Source organism: Paroedura picta, chromosome 15 (genome assembly GCF_049243985.1).
Source record: "Paroedura picta isolate Pp20150507F chromosome 15, Ppicta_v3.0, whole genome shotgun sequence".
NCBI lineage: Eukaryota > Metazoa > Chordata > Lepidosauria > Squamata > Gekkonidae > Paroedura > Paroedura picta.
Window position 1 is genome coordinate 8,894,175 of NC_135383.1, and position 18,412 is coordinate 8,912,586.

At 48.8% G+C, this 18,412-nt stretch overlaps 1 protein-coding gene across 1 annotated transcript; it reads right to left on the reverse strand.

The window, feature by feature from the left end:
- Window positions 1-1,311: 1,311 nt before the first annotated feature.
- TNFRSF25 (TNF receptor superfamily member 25) lies at window positions 1,312-17,164 on the reverse strand. The gene is made up of 9 exons (XM_077312034.1): window positions 17,048-17,164; window positions 10,045-10,255; window positions 9,710-9,811; window positions 8,572-8,727; window positions 7,014-7,083; window positions 5,411-5,451; window positions 4,720-4,815; window positions 3,522-3,671; window positions 1,312-2,462 (listed from the first exon to the last, which is right to left on the reverse strand). Exons 1-9 carry the CDS (start codon window positions 17,075-17,077, stop codon window positions 2,158-2,160), a joined length of 1,161 nt encoding a protein of 386 aa, XP_077168149.1. The 5' UTR covers window positions 17,078-17,164; the 3' UTR covers window positions 1,312-2,157.
- Window positions 17,165-18,412: the final 1,248 nt, after the last annotated feature.

The following is an 18,412-nucleotide window of genomic DNA, read 5'->3' on the forward strand; positions in this document are numbered from 1 at the left end:
GAGCCCCTGCCAGCAAATGCTTTGCCTTGCGACAGTCCTGTAGATTGGGGGCAAATGCTGGCAGGGGCTCGTGGGAATTGTAGTCCATGGACATCTGGAGGGCCGCAGTTTGACTACCCCTGGTTTAAGGATTTGTGGGTCCTGTGACCCCAGAGCCAGTTTAAGGATTTGCAGGGCCCTATCAGAATACAGTTGCGATGGGATAGCCAGACTGGAAGCAGAGAGGGCCCCCCAGTGGAAAGCAGTGTCACTCCGAGGGTCCGAAATGGGGGAAGAGAGAGGCCTGAACCAGCCCTGAACCAGAGGAGAAAGCACAGCGCAGGGCCCCTGGAAGGGTAGGGCCTGTAGGACATGCTACAGGGATAAGCCAGCCCTGGTCAGGGACATTGGGTGGGTTTTTCCTGGGACCCCCAGATTTTTAAAAAGCAGCAGACCACCCATTCAAGGCAGAGGGGACATAATTAGCAATGACAAAGTGGCCGTGATTCTTATTTCCTGAGACAGAAAAAGTACTCGTGGGTAGTCACAGGTACGTCTGTTGACGAAACCAACCGTGTTTAGAACAGAGAAGAAAATGTCCACACTAAACCGGTTTCAGATGTGTACGTTTGATGAGAAGCACCCTTGCTGGTTAACCCAGGGTGGTCCCAAGACCAACCTTGCTTTCAATGACGACAGCCAGCTGGGAGAGGACGCGAAAGCGAGCCGCTGTGTGAACTGAACTGCAGGTGGCATCAAAATGTCTCTTGCACATAGAGCCATGCTTTACTGCGCACAAAAGGGGGGGGGGGTGGGAAACGCATTGAGGTAAGTTATCTTGATAAAGCAATGACAAGTGGAAATTCACCAAGTTTAGGTGGGTGGGGAATTGGACACTGCACATTCTGTTCTCACTCAAAAGCCCCTTACGGTTTCTGCTAATCAAGCAGACGCTTGCTGTTTGGAGAGAGCCATTTGGGGAGAGGGAAAAACCCAGCTGACAGAAGTGAACATGAATGTGACATGCATAGTCTTAAAGGTGCAGCTTGACACAGAAGCCCGAGTCTGCTGAATCAGGTTTAGGATTCACAGATCCACAGTGAGGATCAAAAAATACACACGGTGGGGCCAACGGCACATTAGATCATCTTTCTAAAAGCCTGAGGGCAGCTCTAAGGTTTGCACAAATATCTGAAACCCTTCCAGGGCCATAAAAGAAACCCGGGGGTTTCCCAAAACCTTGGTTGATAAAGCTTGATCTAGACCAAGAAAAAGGTAGTCCCAGAATATCTGGATCTGTTTTATGCACCAGAGGGAAGGATAAAACCCGAATACATATTTAAAACTGACATAAAATGTCTACAAGATTTCAGTATTTAACTGAAATAGGATTCCATGACCTCAATGTGTTTTCATGTGTAGCCGGCATCTAGGATGCAAATAGGATTCGCTCATCCTCATACGTATCCTGCCAGGTAGGCTGTCAAGAGTGTTATTTTACAGATGGAAAACTGAGTCCAAGCAAGTGGGAGACATCCAGTGCAGGCCAGTGAGCGCTTTAAAGAGAAGCAGCGCCATAAACCGATGTGCCGTTCTTGCGCTTTAACTTAGCCTCTTGTATTTTAGAATAGAAAGGATTCGAACTCAATCCTTACTTTTTTTGTCCGTCAAATGGATTCATAAATCACTGGGGCAGGGTAGGATTAAGGGCACACCTTCAAAAAGGTAACATGGGACTGTAGCAAGAGGTTGCAGATGTATACTAGAGCAGAATGATTCTCACCAGAAGGATCGGCTGCAGCTTTCTGGGACCTTTATATATTCCTAGTGGCTGCGTGGGCCCCGCCGCATAGATGCAACTGTTCAAATAGGCCTTCTGCATCCAGCCAGCAAGACCATGACGATTGTCCACCAGCCACAGAGATGGAGAAGAGGCCCCACTGCCAGCTTCTGTAGGGTTGTCCACTTTACCTTGCGATTGGGGGCGGTCCCTGGAGAGAGTGGAGTCTGGGAGCCCAGCTGGGGTATAACGTCACTCTAGGACTTCCATTTCTCCTGAGCTCTATGGTATACCACAGAGACCGCCCTCCAAAGTCGCCATTTCCTTCCGGGGAATTTGTAATTCCAGGAGAACGGCCGGCGCCACCTTGAGGTTGATCTCACTTAGCACCCCCAACCTCACAGGGCGGGCAGCAGAGAGCCTGACTGCAGCTTCTCCCTCAACTCCTGGGCACAGCCCCCCAGCTGCATGTCTTCCAAGACGGCCAAGATGGCGTCCATGGTGGCCCCCCGCTGCTGCCGCCAGCGTTTCAGCATCTCGTACTGCTGCTCTCGGAGTTGCGTGTGTTCCACCTCGACTGCCTCGATCTCGCCATCCCGCAGCCCCAAGCCCCGCATAAACTCTTTCCAACGGCGGACAGGCACGGCGTCAATGATGGAGTACAGCTTCCTGCCTTGCAGGAGGGGACGTTGGGCTGAGGGATCTGAGGGGGGGAAGCAGAGTTAGTTCCAGGGGGATTGTAAAGGCCTATCCCAGGGGACAGCGCTCTCTTGTATCATTAAAGAGCCAAACTACATCCAAATACATTCTAAAGCAGGGGTAGTCAGCCTGTGGTCCTCCAGATGTCCGTGGACTACAATTCCCATGAGCCCCTGCCAGCAAACGCTGGCAGGGGCTCATGGGAATTGTAGTCCACGGACATCTGGAGGACCACAGGTTGACTACCGCTGTTCTAAAGGACCAACAACAAAAGCCCACGGATATCACTCAAGCCGTGTCGTTGAAGGGGGTTAATAAACCCTAAAGGATCCGCAGCCTGATCCCTTTATTAAGAAGTAGCACACATGTGAAGTCTCACTGTAAGGCATAAATTATCACAGCCACATTCTCTCATTGCCCTTTCTGCAAACCGTGAGTATTAATTCCCTTCAGTCCTGTTTATTTTTTGAAAAAGAAAAAGAAATATTTGCTTAGCATTACCTCCCCTTACTGGTTATTCTAGCATCCCACCAACCCTGCAAAAAGCTTTCAATCATTTCCCCCTTTTTTTTTTTAAGAGCCATATTTCCTTGGCTACTGAACCCCATTTGGCGCTGGAGTCATAGGACATGTCACTTGAGATCTATGTGCTGGTGCAGCCCCATGTGCATTTAGTGTGCCAAATTATCGCAGTGCTTGGGCTCCACTGCCAACCGTATCCAAGAAGGATGAAACGTTCCGTTTTGAAAGCCGGAACTAGTACCATTGAGAGCCACGTTCAACCAGGTGAGCTACAGCTCCTGAGAATTCATTCAGCCTCTGGAATAAACTTGTGCTTCAAGGGGCATAATTGGCAAAGGGAGCCCCACCCAGGGCCAACCTACTCAACTGCATTTTTAATTCAGCGGCCTTGCTCCTTGGAAAGCATTCTTCAGACTGCAGCCGGCTCAACTGGGCCGGCCCTCAAGAGTTCGAGGCACCCTGTCTTCTAGAAACATCCGAAGCTCGGGCGTTTATAAATCTAATGATCTACCCTGATGCCAGGGCGTTTGTTTCCAAATACCTGTATGGAGCAAGCTGCACTGGGCTCGAGGTGGGCTGATGGACAAAGGAATTCCCATTGGCTCTTCCAACTTGGGTTTGGGAGAGGCAGCGGTTCCGGCAGCAGCAAGGAGCGTCTCTACGCAAGCAGAATTGACCAGAGTGTGGATGCCTACACAAACACAAGGGCAATGCAAATTTGCTACCGAATCAGGCAAAACTCTGCAAGCTGAGAACACCGCACCATTCCTATCCACTCGATAATGTCGTAAGCGTGGAGGGAAAAGGAACAGAGGCTTCAGCAAGGACTGCTGGGGGTGTTGGAATCTGGCAAGCCAGATTCAAATCCCTGTCATCTTGTGGAAGCTTTTGGAGAACTCCTGGGAAATTCCCAGACTAGCCTACCTCGCAGAGTTGTCATGAGGATAAAATGGAGAGGGGGGGGATGTTGCAAGCCACGCTGAATCCCCACTGGGGAGAAAAGCAGGGTGGAAATAAAATAATCAACGATTGTGCTTTTGGGTTTGATTCTAGACCCTTGTTTATATTCTCCAGGAAAGAAGGGGTGGAGGAGAAGAGGAGGAGAGTGAGCGATCCTGGAAGGAGCTGCTGGTTTCATTACATCTCCAGGCAACTCTTCTTGCTTTGCAAAGACTGTTTTCTAGCAATTCCCTCCCTTTGCCCATGAATTGGGGTCATTGCCGGGCCTCAAAAAGAGAGATTTAAATGACCTCCCAAATATGCTGAGCAATGCCCTTTCAAACCCCCTTTGCCAGTGGAATTTCCCAAACGAAACAGCAATATTCCCTTGCAAATAATCACTAAAGGGCATCAAAGGTGCCCAGTTCAACATAGGTGGAAAATGACCTGAGATCGTCACTGTGTGGCTAATGACCTTTCCTATAATATTCCCTTGATCTCCAATAAGGAGGAAGATTCATATAATATCTTTCTTCTTTCCCAACTGGAGCTGGGGGGTGGGGTGGGCAGAGGTGGTGCCCATCAAGGAATTGGTGCCCAAGTAGAACCACCATCCCACGGCCCAGATTCGAATCTCACCACCCATGCCTGCAAAGCTTAGATTTCATGCTGGGAGATCCAGGCACTGACCACCCACCTCGCATGCAGTGATCTGTCACCCAAGGGCTCCCGTTCAACAACAGCTTTTCCTTTAAAAAGGCACAGCTATCCCCCTACAAGGGAGAAGTGGAGGCATTTACCAACTGGAGAGGAATTCCCCGAGATGCGCCTCCTCTTGCAGTACGTAATACAGGCCCCCAAAAACAATAGGCAGGGTAGGCAGAGGAGCAAATATGCTGCAGCAAGAGAGAAAGAAAACCAAAGTGATTCACAGGCATCTCTCTCTAGAGCCCCCTGCTCACCACCCACGTGTACTCCGAAGCGCACTCTCAGGAATAGACCCTGAGCAGTTCTCTTAGAACGTTTTGACCATCGGGGAGCATTCGTCATCAGCGCCAGCCAAAACAAAGTGGCCATAAAACCTGTCATGTGATTCCGATGAAGTCAGCCGTAGCGTGATGGACAGCTTGTACTGGGGCCACACGAGAGCTACACTTTCAGACCATTAGGCCAGAGTTTGGATCCCAGGGCCCGTTCCGCACACAATAGATAATGCACTTTCAATGCACTTTAGAAGTAGGTTTTGCTGTTCCGCACAGGAAAATCCAGCTGCCAAAGCGCATTGAAAGTGCATTATCCTGTGTGTGCGGAATGGGCCCAGATCTCTCTGATTCAAAGTCCCACAATCCATCCACCGGCTGGCCACCAGCTCAAGGATTACATCTGTATTCATAGAATCATAGAAGGGACCTCCGGGGTCATCTAGTCCAGCCCCCTTGGCTCAAAACAAAGGGGATGGGCAAAAGCTCCAGCCCTACCCTGAATACATACCAGTCTTCCTGAAGTCCTGTGGCTGCTCTTTGGTATCCTTTCTGTGAAGAAATACAATTTTTTGAGAGGTTCGAACTGGGGTCAGAGATTTGGAGGATTTAAATGCTAGAGAGACTTAAGGAAGGAAATTTCTGGAGATTTCAGTAAAAGCCTTTCCGACCTGACCTGACCTGTTGGAGTGGGGGAGGTAGGGATGAGAGATGATAAAACTCAAGGGAGGTCTTTGGTGCTGAAAGCAGACAAAACTGACAGCCATGGATCATGCACTCGCCTGAAGAGCTGGAGAAAACTTCAAGGTAACAGAAACTCTGTAGAGATCTATCACTTCCTAAGATAAAGGAGCCTGTCATACTTTAACATAGAGGGATAGAGGGATTGTGTTTTGCCCATTTCTTTTGGATCTCTTGCTCAATCTGGTGCTGTGCCAAAACATATACTTGTGAACATTGTCTTTGTACATAATACTTTATCACTTTAGATGCTGGTAGTTGTTCTCTCTACCCCATAGGCCCCCAACATCTGCCAGGGAGAAGACCAGCAGTTGGCAAGTGGCTATTCCTCCAGGGCTCACAAGGCAGTAGACGATACACTATCCCAAGACGGCAAGTTTGAGAGGGGCGCTATATAAATTAAATAAATAAACTGTCCCCGGGGTGACCAGGCCCTGGGCAACGGGAGGCCTCCGATCCGAGAAGGAAAGCCGGAAGTCCTGACTCTCCCAGCAGGCAGTTCCTTACAAAGGCCACGTGGTGGCGGTAGGTTACCTGAGCAGGAAAATAAAGTGTTGGGAGAACCTTGGAGGGCACAGCGGAATAGGACCTGCAGAGGTCGGAGCAGGACTGTTCCACCAAAGGTTCTGTTGTCGGGAATCTTTGTGTTAAGATAAAACATGCTGTAGGTAGGGAACTGAGAAGGGGGGCCGTGTTGGAGGATGGGAGATGATTAAGGATCACGAGCATGGAGTTAGTTTGCAAAGGAGTCCTTAAAGATCGGGTAAGTTTAGAAGCACGCCCCATTTCAGAAAGTGCAGTACTTCATAAGGGTTTGGGTGGGGAGTGTGTGCCATGAACAGGCATGACTTCCCACCCGTTTGCCCCGTAAAAGCACTGTTATAGAGCAGGGGTAGTCAACCTGTGGTCCTCCAAATGTTCGTGGACTACAATTCCCATGAGCCCGTGCCAGCAACTGCTGGCAGGGGCTCATGGGAATTGTAGTCCATGAACATCTGGAGGACCACAGGTTGGCTACCCCTGTCATAGAGCACATATGGGTGTGGAGCCATGGGCTGGGGCGCATCTGTGCCTGTATTCTCTGACATGTACGTTAACTTGAAAAAGCGGCCATTCCTCATTCTGTACCTTGATCCGAATTTGTAACCTCGTTTTTGCTTTAAAGCACCAAGGGAAAGACGGTGTTATCAGTGGCAACCTTCCTATCCTACAGCAGTCAGTGGGGTTTTTAAAGGGACCTTAGAATCTTAGCACATAAGCCAAATTATACCCTCTTCCTTTCCTCTTTGGGGGAGGGTGAAAGACGTCCGTGGTGTTCCTACCCTCTCGTTTTCACCCTTCCTAAGACTGGCAGAGGCTGAGAAGATACTCACTGACACTCATCTCCCTGTTTTTTGAAACCAGGCAGGCAATCCGCACACTCTGCACGCGACGTTTCTGAACCTGCAGGAGAAGAAGAAGAAGAGTTGGTTCTTATATGCCGCTTTTCCCTACCCAAAGGAGGCTCAAAGCGGCTTACAGTCGCCTTCCCTTTCCTCTCCCCACAACAGTGGGGTGGGTGAGGCTGAGAGAGCCCTGATATTCCTGCTCCATCAGAACAGCTTTATCAGAGCTGTGTTGAGCCCAAGGTCATCCAGCTGGTTGCATGTGGGGAGCACAGAATCGAACCTGACATGCCAGATTAGAAGTCCGCACTCCTAACCACTGCACCAAACTGGCTCTCTTGTATCAGAGAACTGATTGGGGGGTTGCTTAGGGAAGGGGCTAGTTCACACAGCGTTACCAGCAAACATTTGGACACGTGGGTCAAGCACCCGATGTCACCCACCCCATAGGAGTGCTGCCCCTCGTATTCAAGTTCTCACGGGCAGACTGCTTCGGCCTCCTGTTGCAAGCGGGCTCCCTGCCTCTCCCACCCACCACACTGGCAGAAGGTGCTAGGTTGGGTTAGGCTGGAGGCACAGAGTCCACGAGAAGGAGAAGCAGCCATTCCAAACACCCCCAAGAGTATCAAACCAACCCGTTCCTTAACATAAGAGAGGCACTTTTGGTTTGGGAATAAAAAAATCCAGCCCTAAGCTACTAACAATGTTTTCAAAATGTGTACAGAAGCAAAGTCAAGAAGGACTTTAAGGAAGGCCGAGCGTCAAAGAATTGCGGCTTTCGAACTCTGATGCTGGAGAAGACTCTTGCGAGTCCCTTGGACCGCAAGGCGAACAAACCGGTCCGTCCTAGAGGAGATCAGCCCTGACTGCTCCTTAGAAGGCCAGATCCTGAAGATGCAACTCAAATACTTTGGCCACCTCGTGAGAAGGAAGGACTCCCTGGAGAAGAGCCTGATGCTGGGAGCGATCGAGGGCAAAAGAAGAAGGGGACGACAGAGAATGAGGTGGCTGGATGGAGTCACTGAAGCAGTCGGTGGGAGCTTAAATGGACTCCGGGGAATGGTAGAGGACAGGAAGGCCTGGAGGATCATTGTCCATGGGGTCAGGATGGGTCGGACATGATTTTGCACTTAACAACCACAAGGTCAAGAAAAAGGTTTCTTCATTTTATGTTGCTTTATTGTAGTGTAGAATCCAACCAGAACGGCTTCTAGATATATCCCGTTTTCAAAGGGTTATCTTCCTCAGTGGTTGTCCTCTCACTTGTGAATATAATGGTAATCCAAAGAGATAATTGAACACCTCTATTTAATTGTTTAAAGCATACACTGGCCTTTGTCACTGCACTGTAGGGATGCTAGTAATCCAACTGCAGGGCACCATAGAACGAAGAGATCTTACTTTACTTTATTCCATACAAATCTTGAAAATACTGTTAGTAGCCTAAGGATAGATTTGTTCCCTCTCTGATTATAGACACCACAAAACGTCCCAGTTGTCTGTATTGGTTTGGGAAGAAAGGCTGACCCCAAACGGGAATACTCACAGTTCTCCGTTAGCTTGTTTGGACCTGTGCAGTCAGAACACGGGCGGCAGAAGAAATCTTCCGGGTCCGCGTCGTCTTTAATCCTGTAGAAGCCACGCTGACATTTGCATTCCCTTTTCTGTTTTGGGGCACACTCTTTCACCACCACCTGTTGAGCTGAACCCAGGCTGGATTAATCATTTTGCAGCATTGGAAGTCCAGAAAGAGATCGGGGCATGAGGGTGCTGGGTGGGCTGCCAACTCTGGGGTAGGAAATATCTCGAGATGGGGGGCGGGGTGAGGCCTGGAGGGGGTGGGATTTGGGAAGGGGAGAGACCTAAGCAAGGTGTAATGCCCTTAGGGGCCACCCTTGAAAGCAGCTCTCTTTTTCCAGGGGAACTGGTTTGAAACCAAAGAGGCTGAGAAGTGTAAAAATTGCCATCATAAAGAATATTAAATACACATTTCATTGCATAAAATTTTATCACACATTTTATCACACATTAAAAGGCATTTAATATATGCGTGTGATAGGAATAATAATTTACACTCTCTGGTTCCTAGATAGTTTTACAGGTTGGGTTTGCTTCTTTTCCCCTTTCTTTTTGTGTTTTCAGAACTGATTTCTGCCGTCTGGAGTTCGGTGGCTCGTTCCAAGAGGCCTCCAGGCTCTCCCTGGAGGCTGCAGGGAAAAAGATGAACGTATCCTAGGCTATAACAAACCGTTGTACAATATACAATAAATGTAAATGAAGATACAATATAGCTTGTCTCCTCTTTTTAATAATGAACAACCTGCAGTGTCTGAGAGCAAAGTGGCTAGCGTCCAGGGAGGGAGGGCAGGAGCTGTAAGTGCAGGACCAATCAGGTGCAGTCAGCTTTGCTGGCTGCATCCTGATTGGCCCTATTCCAACTCAGACAGCCAGGACACTCTCCACCCCCAGGGCTGTTTCACAAATATTAAGAGGAACGATGGATGAGGATTGTATAACTGTTTGTTATAACCCAGGATAGGTTCTTCTTTTTTCTGCTGCTTTATTCAACTCAAACTGTCCTCTTTTCGTGGTGTATTCTCCCTGAAGGTTGGGAACGCTCCTCCTTTCCCCCACTTCTGCTCATGGTGCGAAGCTTCCCACTGCAAAACCGGCCAGATTCTCACCGCCACATTGGTCACATTGGTCACATTTTGAACGACTGTTTGGATATGCCGCGTAGGTTTCATCACCACAAGTCTCACAGGTGCAATCTTTCAAAAACATCCCTGTAAAAGCAAACACATCCATTACATCTCTGTGTGTGTGCTCCCCAGAAACATAACTCCCATCCAGTATGCACGCTTCTCATTTGTGGGACCCATATGCAGAACTCTACACTTCTCCTTATCAAATTGCATCTTGTTCCCATTTGCTCACTGCCTAAGGCCTAATGGGAAGATCTGCCTAGGGCAGGCTACATACGACTGTTCACAGAGGCCCAATGAGGTGAATTCCTTACCTGCCGGACATTTTGTGCAGCACCCTTTTTCAGACTCCAGACATGGCTTCTCCCTCTTGTCCCGGCGGAGATGCAACCTCTCCCATTCAATACCCAATAGTTCCCTCCGTCTCCCAGATCTTGGGGTCATCCACTTGCCTTTCTTGACCCTGGCCTCGTTGCCCAAGAGATAGGAGTTGCAGGCTGAGAAAAGGACAGCAACCAGGAAGACCTGAGAAACCAAGAGGAGGATGAGCATCGTGGTAGGGGGCGGGGGGGGGGGATGGGACCAGTGCTGCTTCAGAGCTTGTGACATGCCCCCCACACACACGCATACACACTGTGGCACTGCAGCTGTGACTGGCCCTAGATGGCCTCTTTCGGTTGTATCTTCTAGTTGCACAATGGTGATTATCACATGCATCCGTGGCTCTTAGGGGCACACTTTACAAGGGAGTGGCCCCTTTGTCTTCAGTCTCCTGGCACATCAGAGGAAGGGAAAATCAAAATGCTCCTCTCAGGGGAAAACGCTGCTGTCTCTTAACAGGCCGCTCAATACTGCACTGTAGCTTACAAGTTTCAGCAAACGTATGTTAGCACTGGAAAGTAATTATGAGTTTTGGTAATTTAATTTTTCTTTTAAACAATGCCTGTTTAATATTATTTTAAACCCCCTATTTTTATGAGTGCTAACAGGTTTACAATACTTTATTTATTAATCATTTATTATTTATTTTTAGATTTATATCTCGCCTCTCCCGACAAAGTCAACCCGAGGCGGCTTACAAATAAAAACAACAACAATACCCCATAAAAACAATTAAAAACTAACATTTGCAACTAGTAATAATTACAGCGTTGTTCTGGTTGAGATAGTTCAGACTTTTACATTCTCTGCCATACAACAGCAATTTCACTCAAAACAGCCATTTCCTACCCTTGTAACCAGAACTATTTTTAATTACATTTTATGAAAAGAAGAATATATATAAAACAGCTGACAAACGATCTCACACCAACAACAGAAATAAGGATAGATTCAAGTGTGTAGATGCGTTGTTCTGAAGCAACGGGACAAGCTACACTTGACCTTCACCAAAAGGCCAAGAAGCCTTTTTAGAAGAGATCCAGAGAACAACCAAGATATGATCAAAAATACTAAGGGTAAATCACGTATGTCTGCACTCCATATCGGCAAAATAACAAACATCCGTGAACCCCATTGTAAACTGCTTTAACATACCACCGAAGGAGTGTAAATATTATTTTATTGTACTGCTCTTCTTTGACTGATTTATCATTTATTATGCCAATAAAACTTTGTTTATTAGGCACAAAGTCTTGAGTCCTTAAGACCAACCGCGGTTTACCCGAGATATTGGCTTTTCTGGGAAAGCACAAAATAATGCTTCCGAAATAATGCCATCATGTTAACAATCAATACCCAACAAGCACTTCCAAAGTCCTTACATAGTCTCCAGTTATAGCATTCTGCAACATGCCACAGAACTGATGCACGACTGTATGTGTTAAGAGGGAGATACAGCTTTCGGGAAGCTCAATGAATTCTTTGCATCTGTGCTAACTGTGGGAAGGCTGGGGCAGGTGCGCAGCTATTTTTAGGAATGGAGTCTGAAGAAATGAGTCAAATCAGGGTGACGAGAGATGACATCCTAGACCTGCTAGGGAAATTACAAACCAACGGGCCCAGAGAGGTGCCATCCATCTGAGAGATCTTAAGGAACTCCAGGGTGAAACGATTCAGCTCTCAACCAGTATATGTCAGCAAAATCAGCCGCTGCAGCAGACTCATTTCCCTCACCGTCCCCCTTCATTTTGACAAAACTCATTTGAGAGGAGTTCCAGCAAATCTTGCTTCTTGCAAGTCGCCGGATTTAGACCTAAAAGAGCCGATAAGAATCTTGGTCTTTCCATTGCTGCTGTGCCCATTTTCAAAGTCTGGTAATTTTCGCAGCGCTTACAGAGTTTATCTGATCAGACACGGCAGGGGAAACACCGCCTGTTCCACCCACCCTGCCAGCCGCTGCCCACAAAGGCCTGATTCAAGATCTCACAGCCAGCGTGGAAATTGCTTGCCACATCGCTTTGGAACGATTTGCAAAGACGTGCCCCCATGCTCTGGTAGGCACAGTGACGCAGTTGTTTCCCACGCCACCGTCACATGCTCCTCCTCCCATCGCACTTTTGGGACATGCAGAGGGAGGACGCAGAGACGCCAACCCACTTTTCGCAGATCTGGCCCGATTTCCCTGTAATTGACGTTTCGCAATGTTTCCCACAAAAGTTTGGCCTTCTCCGTGATCAACATTAACCTGCGTGAATGGCAAATGTTGCCTCTGTGTCAACCGATTGGCCAGGTCCTCTGTTTCAGCTGGCTTGCCTACTCACTCGCAAACCATCTGAGAAAGACCGCTCTTTATCGAAGGCAAAAGGCATCGCCCAGAGGATGGAGTGGATCATAAATACCCTTCCCACATATGTACCTTTCAGATCGCAGGTAATATTTCCCCAGAACACAGTTTACGTATTTTGCCACTGCTGTGAGCAGGAAGAAGGAGTTCATGTAGCAGGCAGGTGTTTCAAAATGACAAAACCCTCTGCTTAAAAAGTGTGGCCTGCCTACACTGGTGTGTGTGCGTGTGTGTTTGTGTTTGTGCACAGTTGCTGTTTACATTCTACTTTTATCCCTGGTTTCTCAAAAGTAACTCCCTCCAATTTACATTTTGATCACACCCCCACTGCTGTTTCTCGAAGCCTGGAGAATGTTTCAGGCAGTTCTTGACGCTAAAGAAGATGAGAACGACCAAGATGATTGCCATTGTTACTAGTTTGGTGTAGTGGTTAGGAGTGCGGACTTCTAATCTGTCGAGCCGGATTTGATTCCATGCTCCCCCACATGCAGCCAGCTGGGTGACCTTGGGCTGGCCACAGCACTGATAAAACTGTTCTGACCATGCAGTGATATCAGGGCTCTCTCAGTCTCACCCACCTCACAGGGTGCCTGTTGTGGGGAGAGGAAAGGAAAGGCGGCTGTAAGCCGCTTTGAGCCTCCTTTGAGTAGAGAAAAGCGGCATATAAGAACCAACTCTTCTTCTTCTTCTAAATATTGACATGAACACTGTAAGCATGTTTTGTTTCCAGGTGAAGAGGTGAAGGTGCTATTGGCCTCTTGCACACGGTGTTTGTTTCTGTGCGTTAGATATTCACCGTGCCCCGTTGTTTCCTTAGATCCTCCACGTGAGGCCTGCAGATCTCCTGAAATTACTGCAGAGCTCCAGACAACAGGTGTTAGTTTCCCTGGAGAAAAAGGCATGCCTTGGAGAGGAACATTTTACCCTGATCAGCTCCCTGCCCTCCCCAGGCTCTGTCCCCAAATCTCCGGGCAATTCTCAACTCAGAGTTGGCAAGTTGCGACCCGCTTGGCTCTCTTGAGCCACTGTCACCAAAACTGGCTGCCGTACACAAAGGGAATACCCCGATCTTTCCCCCTGCAACGCTTTCACAGAAGCGTCTATCCACCGGCGAAGCAGAGGCGGGGCTTGCACACACAACTGGCAGGAACAGCTGAGCACACAGCCCCAGCCGCCTCCGGCAACACTGCAGCCACAACTGGAGCTGCAGATAGAGAGGAAGGGGTTAGCAGGCTCAGCTCTTGATTCCCGGAAGCGGCTGGCTCCAGCAGTAGCCTAGAAGCAGGGGGGAGGCAGATCTCCAGGTCTGGCCCAGGTCTGACCCAGGTCTGGTGGATTTCCTTAAGGCAGGGGTAGTCAACCTGTGGTCCTCCAGATGTTCATGGACTACAATTCCCATGAGCCCCTGCCAGCATGCTGGCAGGGGCTCATGGGAATTGGAGTCCATGAACATCTGGAGGACCACAGGTTGACTATCCCTGCCTTAAGGGGTTTATGTATCTATCAGGCTTCTTCTGGACCGCCTCTTCCATTACACCCCCCCCCCAAAAAAAGGGCATTAAGGTTCAAGGACCAACACTTGGCCCCAAAGAGACCAAACTGGCTGCAACCAGAGCCAGGGCTTTTTGGTCCTGCCTCCAGCTTGGTGGAACGCTCTGTTGAAGTCTCGTGCCCTATGAGACCTATGCCAGTTCCGCAGGGCTTGTGGGGCACAGCCGTTCTGCCAGGGCTGAGGCCTAACAAGAGCTGATATCCAGTCTCTTAGACCTCCTTCACCTGCACCTGGCAATCAGTTCTCCTGGGGAAATTCCATCACGCCCTCCCCAATCCTAGGAAAGGACCCTTCTGGGCGATATGAGATCGTTCTGAATGTTCATTACATTCGTTTTTAGACTGCCTTTTGGGGATTTTACGTCATTTCAATACGTCGTCCTCTGCCCTGAGTCGGCCCGGACAGGGAAGAATAGAGATGCAAGGAATAATTGTAATCGTAACCTGCTCTCCCAGTCAAAAAGGCTTCTTGGAGCAAGATAAAAGGACCTGACTTGGTTTATGGGATGTCTCCTGGCTTGGTCTGAAGATAACCTGCCGCTTTGTCAGAGACAACTCCCCCCCCCCTCCAAGAAAAAAGCTTGCCTTGATCTTTCACAGGGGAGGTTATTCCTTTCATACACCTGGGCAGGATTGTGTTTGTGTGAAATGGGTGCCTGATCTCCGGTCCTGTCTTCTTTCCTCCCCTGCCTCTCACCCTCCCACTTGCTCAGTATTGGTCTTGATATTCTGGAAAACCCCAAGAAAGTCCAGCTGAAGGCCCTCGAAGACTCCTCCTGCACAAAGGAAGGAGGGAGAAAGATGGATTTTCCATCACAGCAGTTACAGGGAGGGTCACGCTGAGTGCCCCTCCTTCCCGTCCCATCCGTTGGGCATTTGGATGCTCAGTGCTTTTCCGAATGCACCGGTTTGAAAGGGAGGGATGAACAAAAACTGTTAGAGAGAGGAGACAGAAAAGAAGAAACAGGAAAGCAGTCTGAGGGGCTGAAGCTCAGTGGCAGAACCTCTCCTTCGCATGCAAAGGTCACAGGTTCAATCCCCGGACTCTCCAGTTAAAAGAAAGATCCGGCTGCAGGTGATGTGAAAGACCTCTGATTGAGACCCCTGGAGAGCCTTTACCAGTCTGAATAGAGCATGTTGCCCATGGTAGACCAAGAATCTGGCTCAATATAAGCAGGTTCATATGTTTTTTCCCCCCAAAGGCTTGTAATTAAGACCCACCTGCACCAATTGCACAAACAAAACTCAGAAGAAGAATTGGTTTAAACACCCCAATTTTCACAACTTGGAGTCTCAGAGTGGCTTACAAACGCCTTCCCTTCCTCTCCCCACAACAGACACCCTGTGAGGGAGGTGGGGCTGAGAGAGCTCTGACAGAACTGCTCTGCAAGGACAACTCTTAACAGGGCACTGCCTGCTCCAAGGTCATCCAGCTGGCTGCATGTGGAGGACGAGGGAATCAAACAGGTTGACATGACCGCCTATGGTCATATCACTTGATAAACGTTTAACGCATTTTTAAAATATCTAAAACATTAATTCACTCCCCTTCATTAACTCCCCTTCCAAAGCCAACAAGAAACCCCAGGGTTTCACAAAATCCTCACTGGCAGGGGCTCATGGGAATTGTAGTCCATGGACATCTGGAGGCCCGCAGTTTGACTGCCCCTGCCAAAGGGGCTCAGGAGGGAATCGATTACAGCTCTTTAAAAATACAAATGAAATCTTTTAAGTTCCCTGGAAGAAGAGATGGGACGCTAGGAGAACCCGTATCGGACGGGGACAACAAGCCAAGATTTTAACGGGATTAAAGGATTCCGTGGAGATGCTTTACAGAAAGAAAAGTGGTAAACAGTTACCAGTAATCTAAGGGTGACTCACGCGCATATTCATGCCAGCGCATTAAAAGAACGGCACAACATTCTCCTCTCTAGGTTGATGACTTATTGTGAGACTGTGCATGTGTCATTTCCCAATAAAGATACCCTGACCTGGATAGTCCAGGCTGGTCTCATATTGTCAGATCTCAGAAGCTAAGCAGGGTCGGCCCCTGTCAGTATTTGGATGGGAGACCTTCAAGGAATACCAGCCTTGCTTGCCTTGGGAAACCTATGGCGTGGCCATACTTCAGCTGCGACAAGGGCAAAAATACAAAAAAGAAAGACTTTGAGCACGTCATTTCCGAATGACTTGCAAGAACCACAGTTTGGGTCACAGAAACATTATGGATTATTAATCAATTAAGCAGTAATGTGGCAGAGTTTCAGTTATGCAAAGAGCCTTTGTTCTCCCCTTTGTTGATATCTTGCTTTGAACGTCTACAGCATTAGGCACTTCCATTATAAACCCTCAAATAGAATAAACAGTGAATATGTGTCACCGTCCAACCCCTACCGTCCTATAAATAGTGTCATCTACAAAGTTATGGTTCCGCCCAGTCATAGAGCTCCAAGAGGCCCTCTCTCTTTGATCCGCTGGCTAGAACCTCCAACAGGTGAATGTTCCATCACCAGATTCCAAATCTACGGTGCTATGATCTCCATAAATACATCTTTACCACACCCTTCCTCCTAGGAGCTCAAGATGGCGTCCTTGGCTCTCCAGTCCTCTCCATGGCTGAATAAGAATTTCCACTCAGTTCTCCCCGGTCCAACATTAACCACACCACCACACTGGCAGTCCGTCCAGTTTCTTCCAGCCAGATCTAGCCGTGTCCAGTTTTGCCATCCTATCAGGATACCAGGTGGCTTTCAGATTTCCCTCTCCCTCCTTCTGAGGTCCTGTCCCTCAGGGGTGAGCTTTCTGATCCATCTGTAGCCATTAGGAGGTCATACAGAACTCCTCCTGTAATTCAGCTGACGATAAACACAAAGGCCAGGCTAGAATTTCTTCACTGGTTATCTGACAGTCCTTGGACCGTTAAGGTACCCCAAGATTCCCTGGCTTTCTGGCCATCTTCCTTAACCTCCCTTCCAGCTCTTTTTTGTGGGTGATGCTACTGCGGGACCACCAGAAGCCCACCCCAAAGCCATGACACTTACCACAGCGGCACCGAAGGGCCAAAACTTCATCGTTCAAACCCTGGGTCTTCTTGATGGAGATCGGCTGCCCTGGAAAAAATGCCTACATCCTCTCCCCGGCCTCCCCGAAAGGATGCACCATCTCCAGCAGAGGCTGTAGAGTAAAGAGGTCCTCAGAGAGCCCGTCCTGGCTATCTTCTCCCCAAAGCATGTCGCCCGGCTGCTGGATGAAGAGTGAGCACAAAACCACACGGGTGAAGCTTTTACTGTCAAAGCCACAGGGGGAGGAAGTGTGTTTCAGGAAAGCGACTCTTCTGAGTAACCAAACAGAAACCAGAGGAAACTCTCATGCTACCTGAAGCCCGGGAGATGAAGCCATAAGATTGGGGATCACAGCCGGAGCCAAAGTAGGCCAAGAGCATGCCCCCGCCCCGCCCTCCGGCTCGATTTAGGGTGAGATAAGTTCTTCAGCCATGGCAGGCTCTCTCAACCAAGGTTTTGTGAAACCCTGGGGTTTCTTGATGGCTCTGGAAGGGTTTCCTGAATGGGTGGGAGTGCATTTTTAATATATTTTAAAAATCTGTTAGACATTTATCGGGGGATGTGACCATATATGGTCATGTGGACACACCCACCTTCTCCCAAAATGGCCAATGATGGGCCTGGAGGAGGTGGGAAGGGGAGGGACCCCTGGTGGGTGTGTCTGTAGCCATGCTCTATTGAGATCCGTCAAATCGGCTTCAAAGGAAACAGAATTTCTGTGTGCCGGTCGCAGGGAGAAAAGCAGAATTGTCACTGGATGGGAATCACTTCTGAATAAACACGGCAGGGTCTCCCCCCTACAGGAACAGGGATTTTTGAAGAAGCAGAGGAGCTGTTTTTTTTATACCCCACTTTTCATTCCCCAAAGGAGTCTCAAAGCGGCTTACAAATCCGTTCCCTTTCCTACAACACCCTGTGGGGGAGGTGGGGCTTAGAGAGCTCTCAGAGAACTTCTCTGTGAGAACAGCACTAAGAAAAGCATGATGGGTCCAAGATCACCCAGCTGGCTGCACGGGGAGGAGAGGGGAATCCAATAAGCGTCCACTGCTCTGAACCACTATACCACGCTGAACGTAGATCACTTGTGCAGGAGTTGGTCGGCTCGGCTTAGATGCTATCAAGGAGTAGCTATCTCCCCCGCGGCATGGGGGAACTTCTGTGTCCCACCCCAGTTTTCCCACAACTTTTCGGTGTCCAAAACACCTTTGGCTGCAGTGTTTTGAGAAAGGTCACAGCAAATTTGGAATGGAGGCTGCTTGGGAGCGGAAGTTCAGATCTCTGTTTCTCCTCTTGGGTGACCCTCCAGAGAGGCTTATGCACAGGCAGCAACTCCCCCCCCCTCAA

What these genes read in the sequence shown, in the direction of transcription:
- TNFRSF25 (XM_077312034.1), bottom strand. Translation starts at nt 17,077, where the DNA reads ATGAAGTTTTGGCCCTTCGGTGCCGCTGTG. An exon ending in GGCCCTTCGGTGCCGCTGTG is followed by an intron (nt 10,256 to 17,047) that starts GTAAGTGTCATG and finishes TTGGTTTCTCAG; the next exon opens with GTCTTCCTGGTTGCTGTCCT. An exon ending in CCAATGTGACCAATGTGGCG is followed by an intron (nt 8,728 to 9,709) that starts GTGAGAATCTGG and finishes GCCTGGGTTCAG; the next exon opens with CTCAACAGGTGGTGGTGAAA.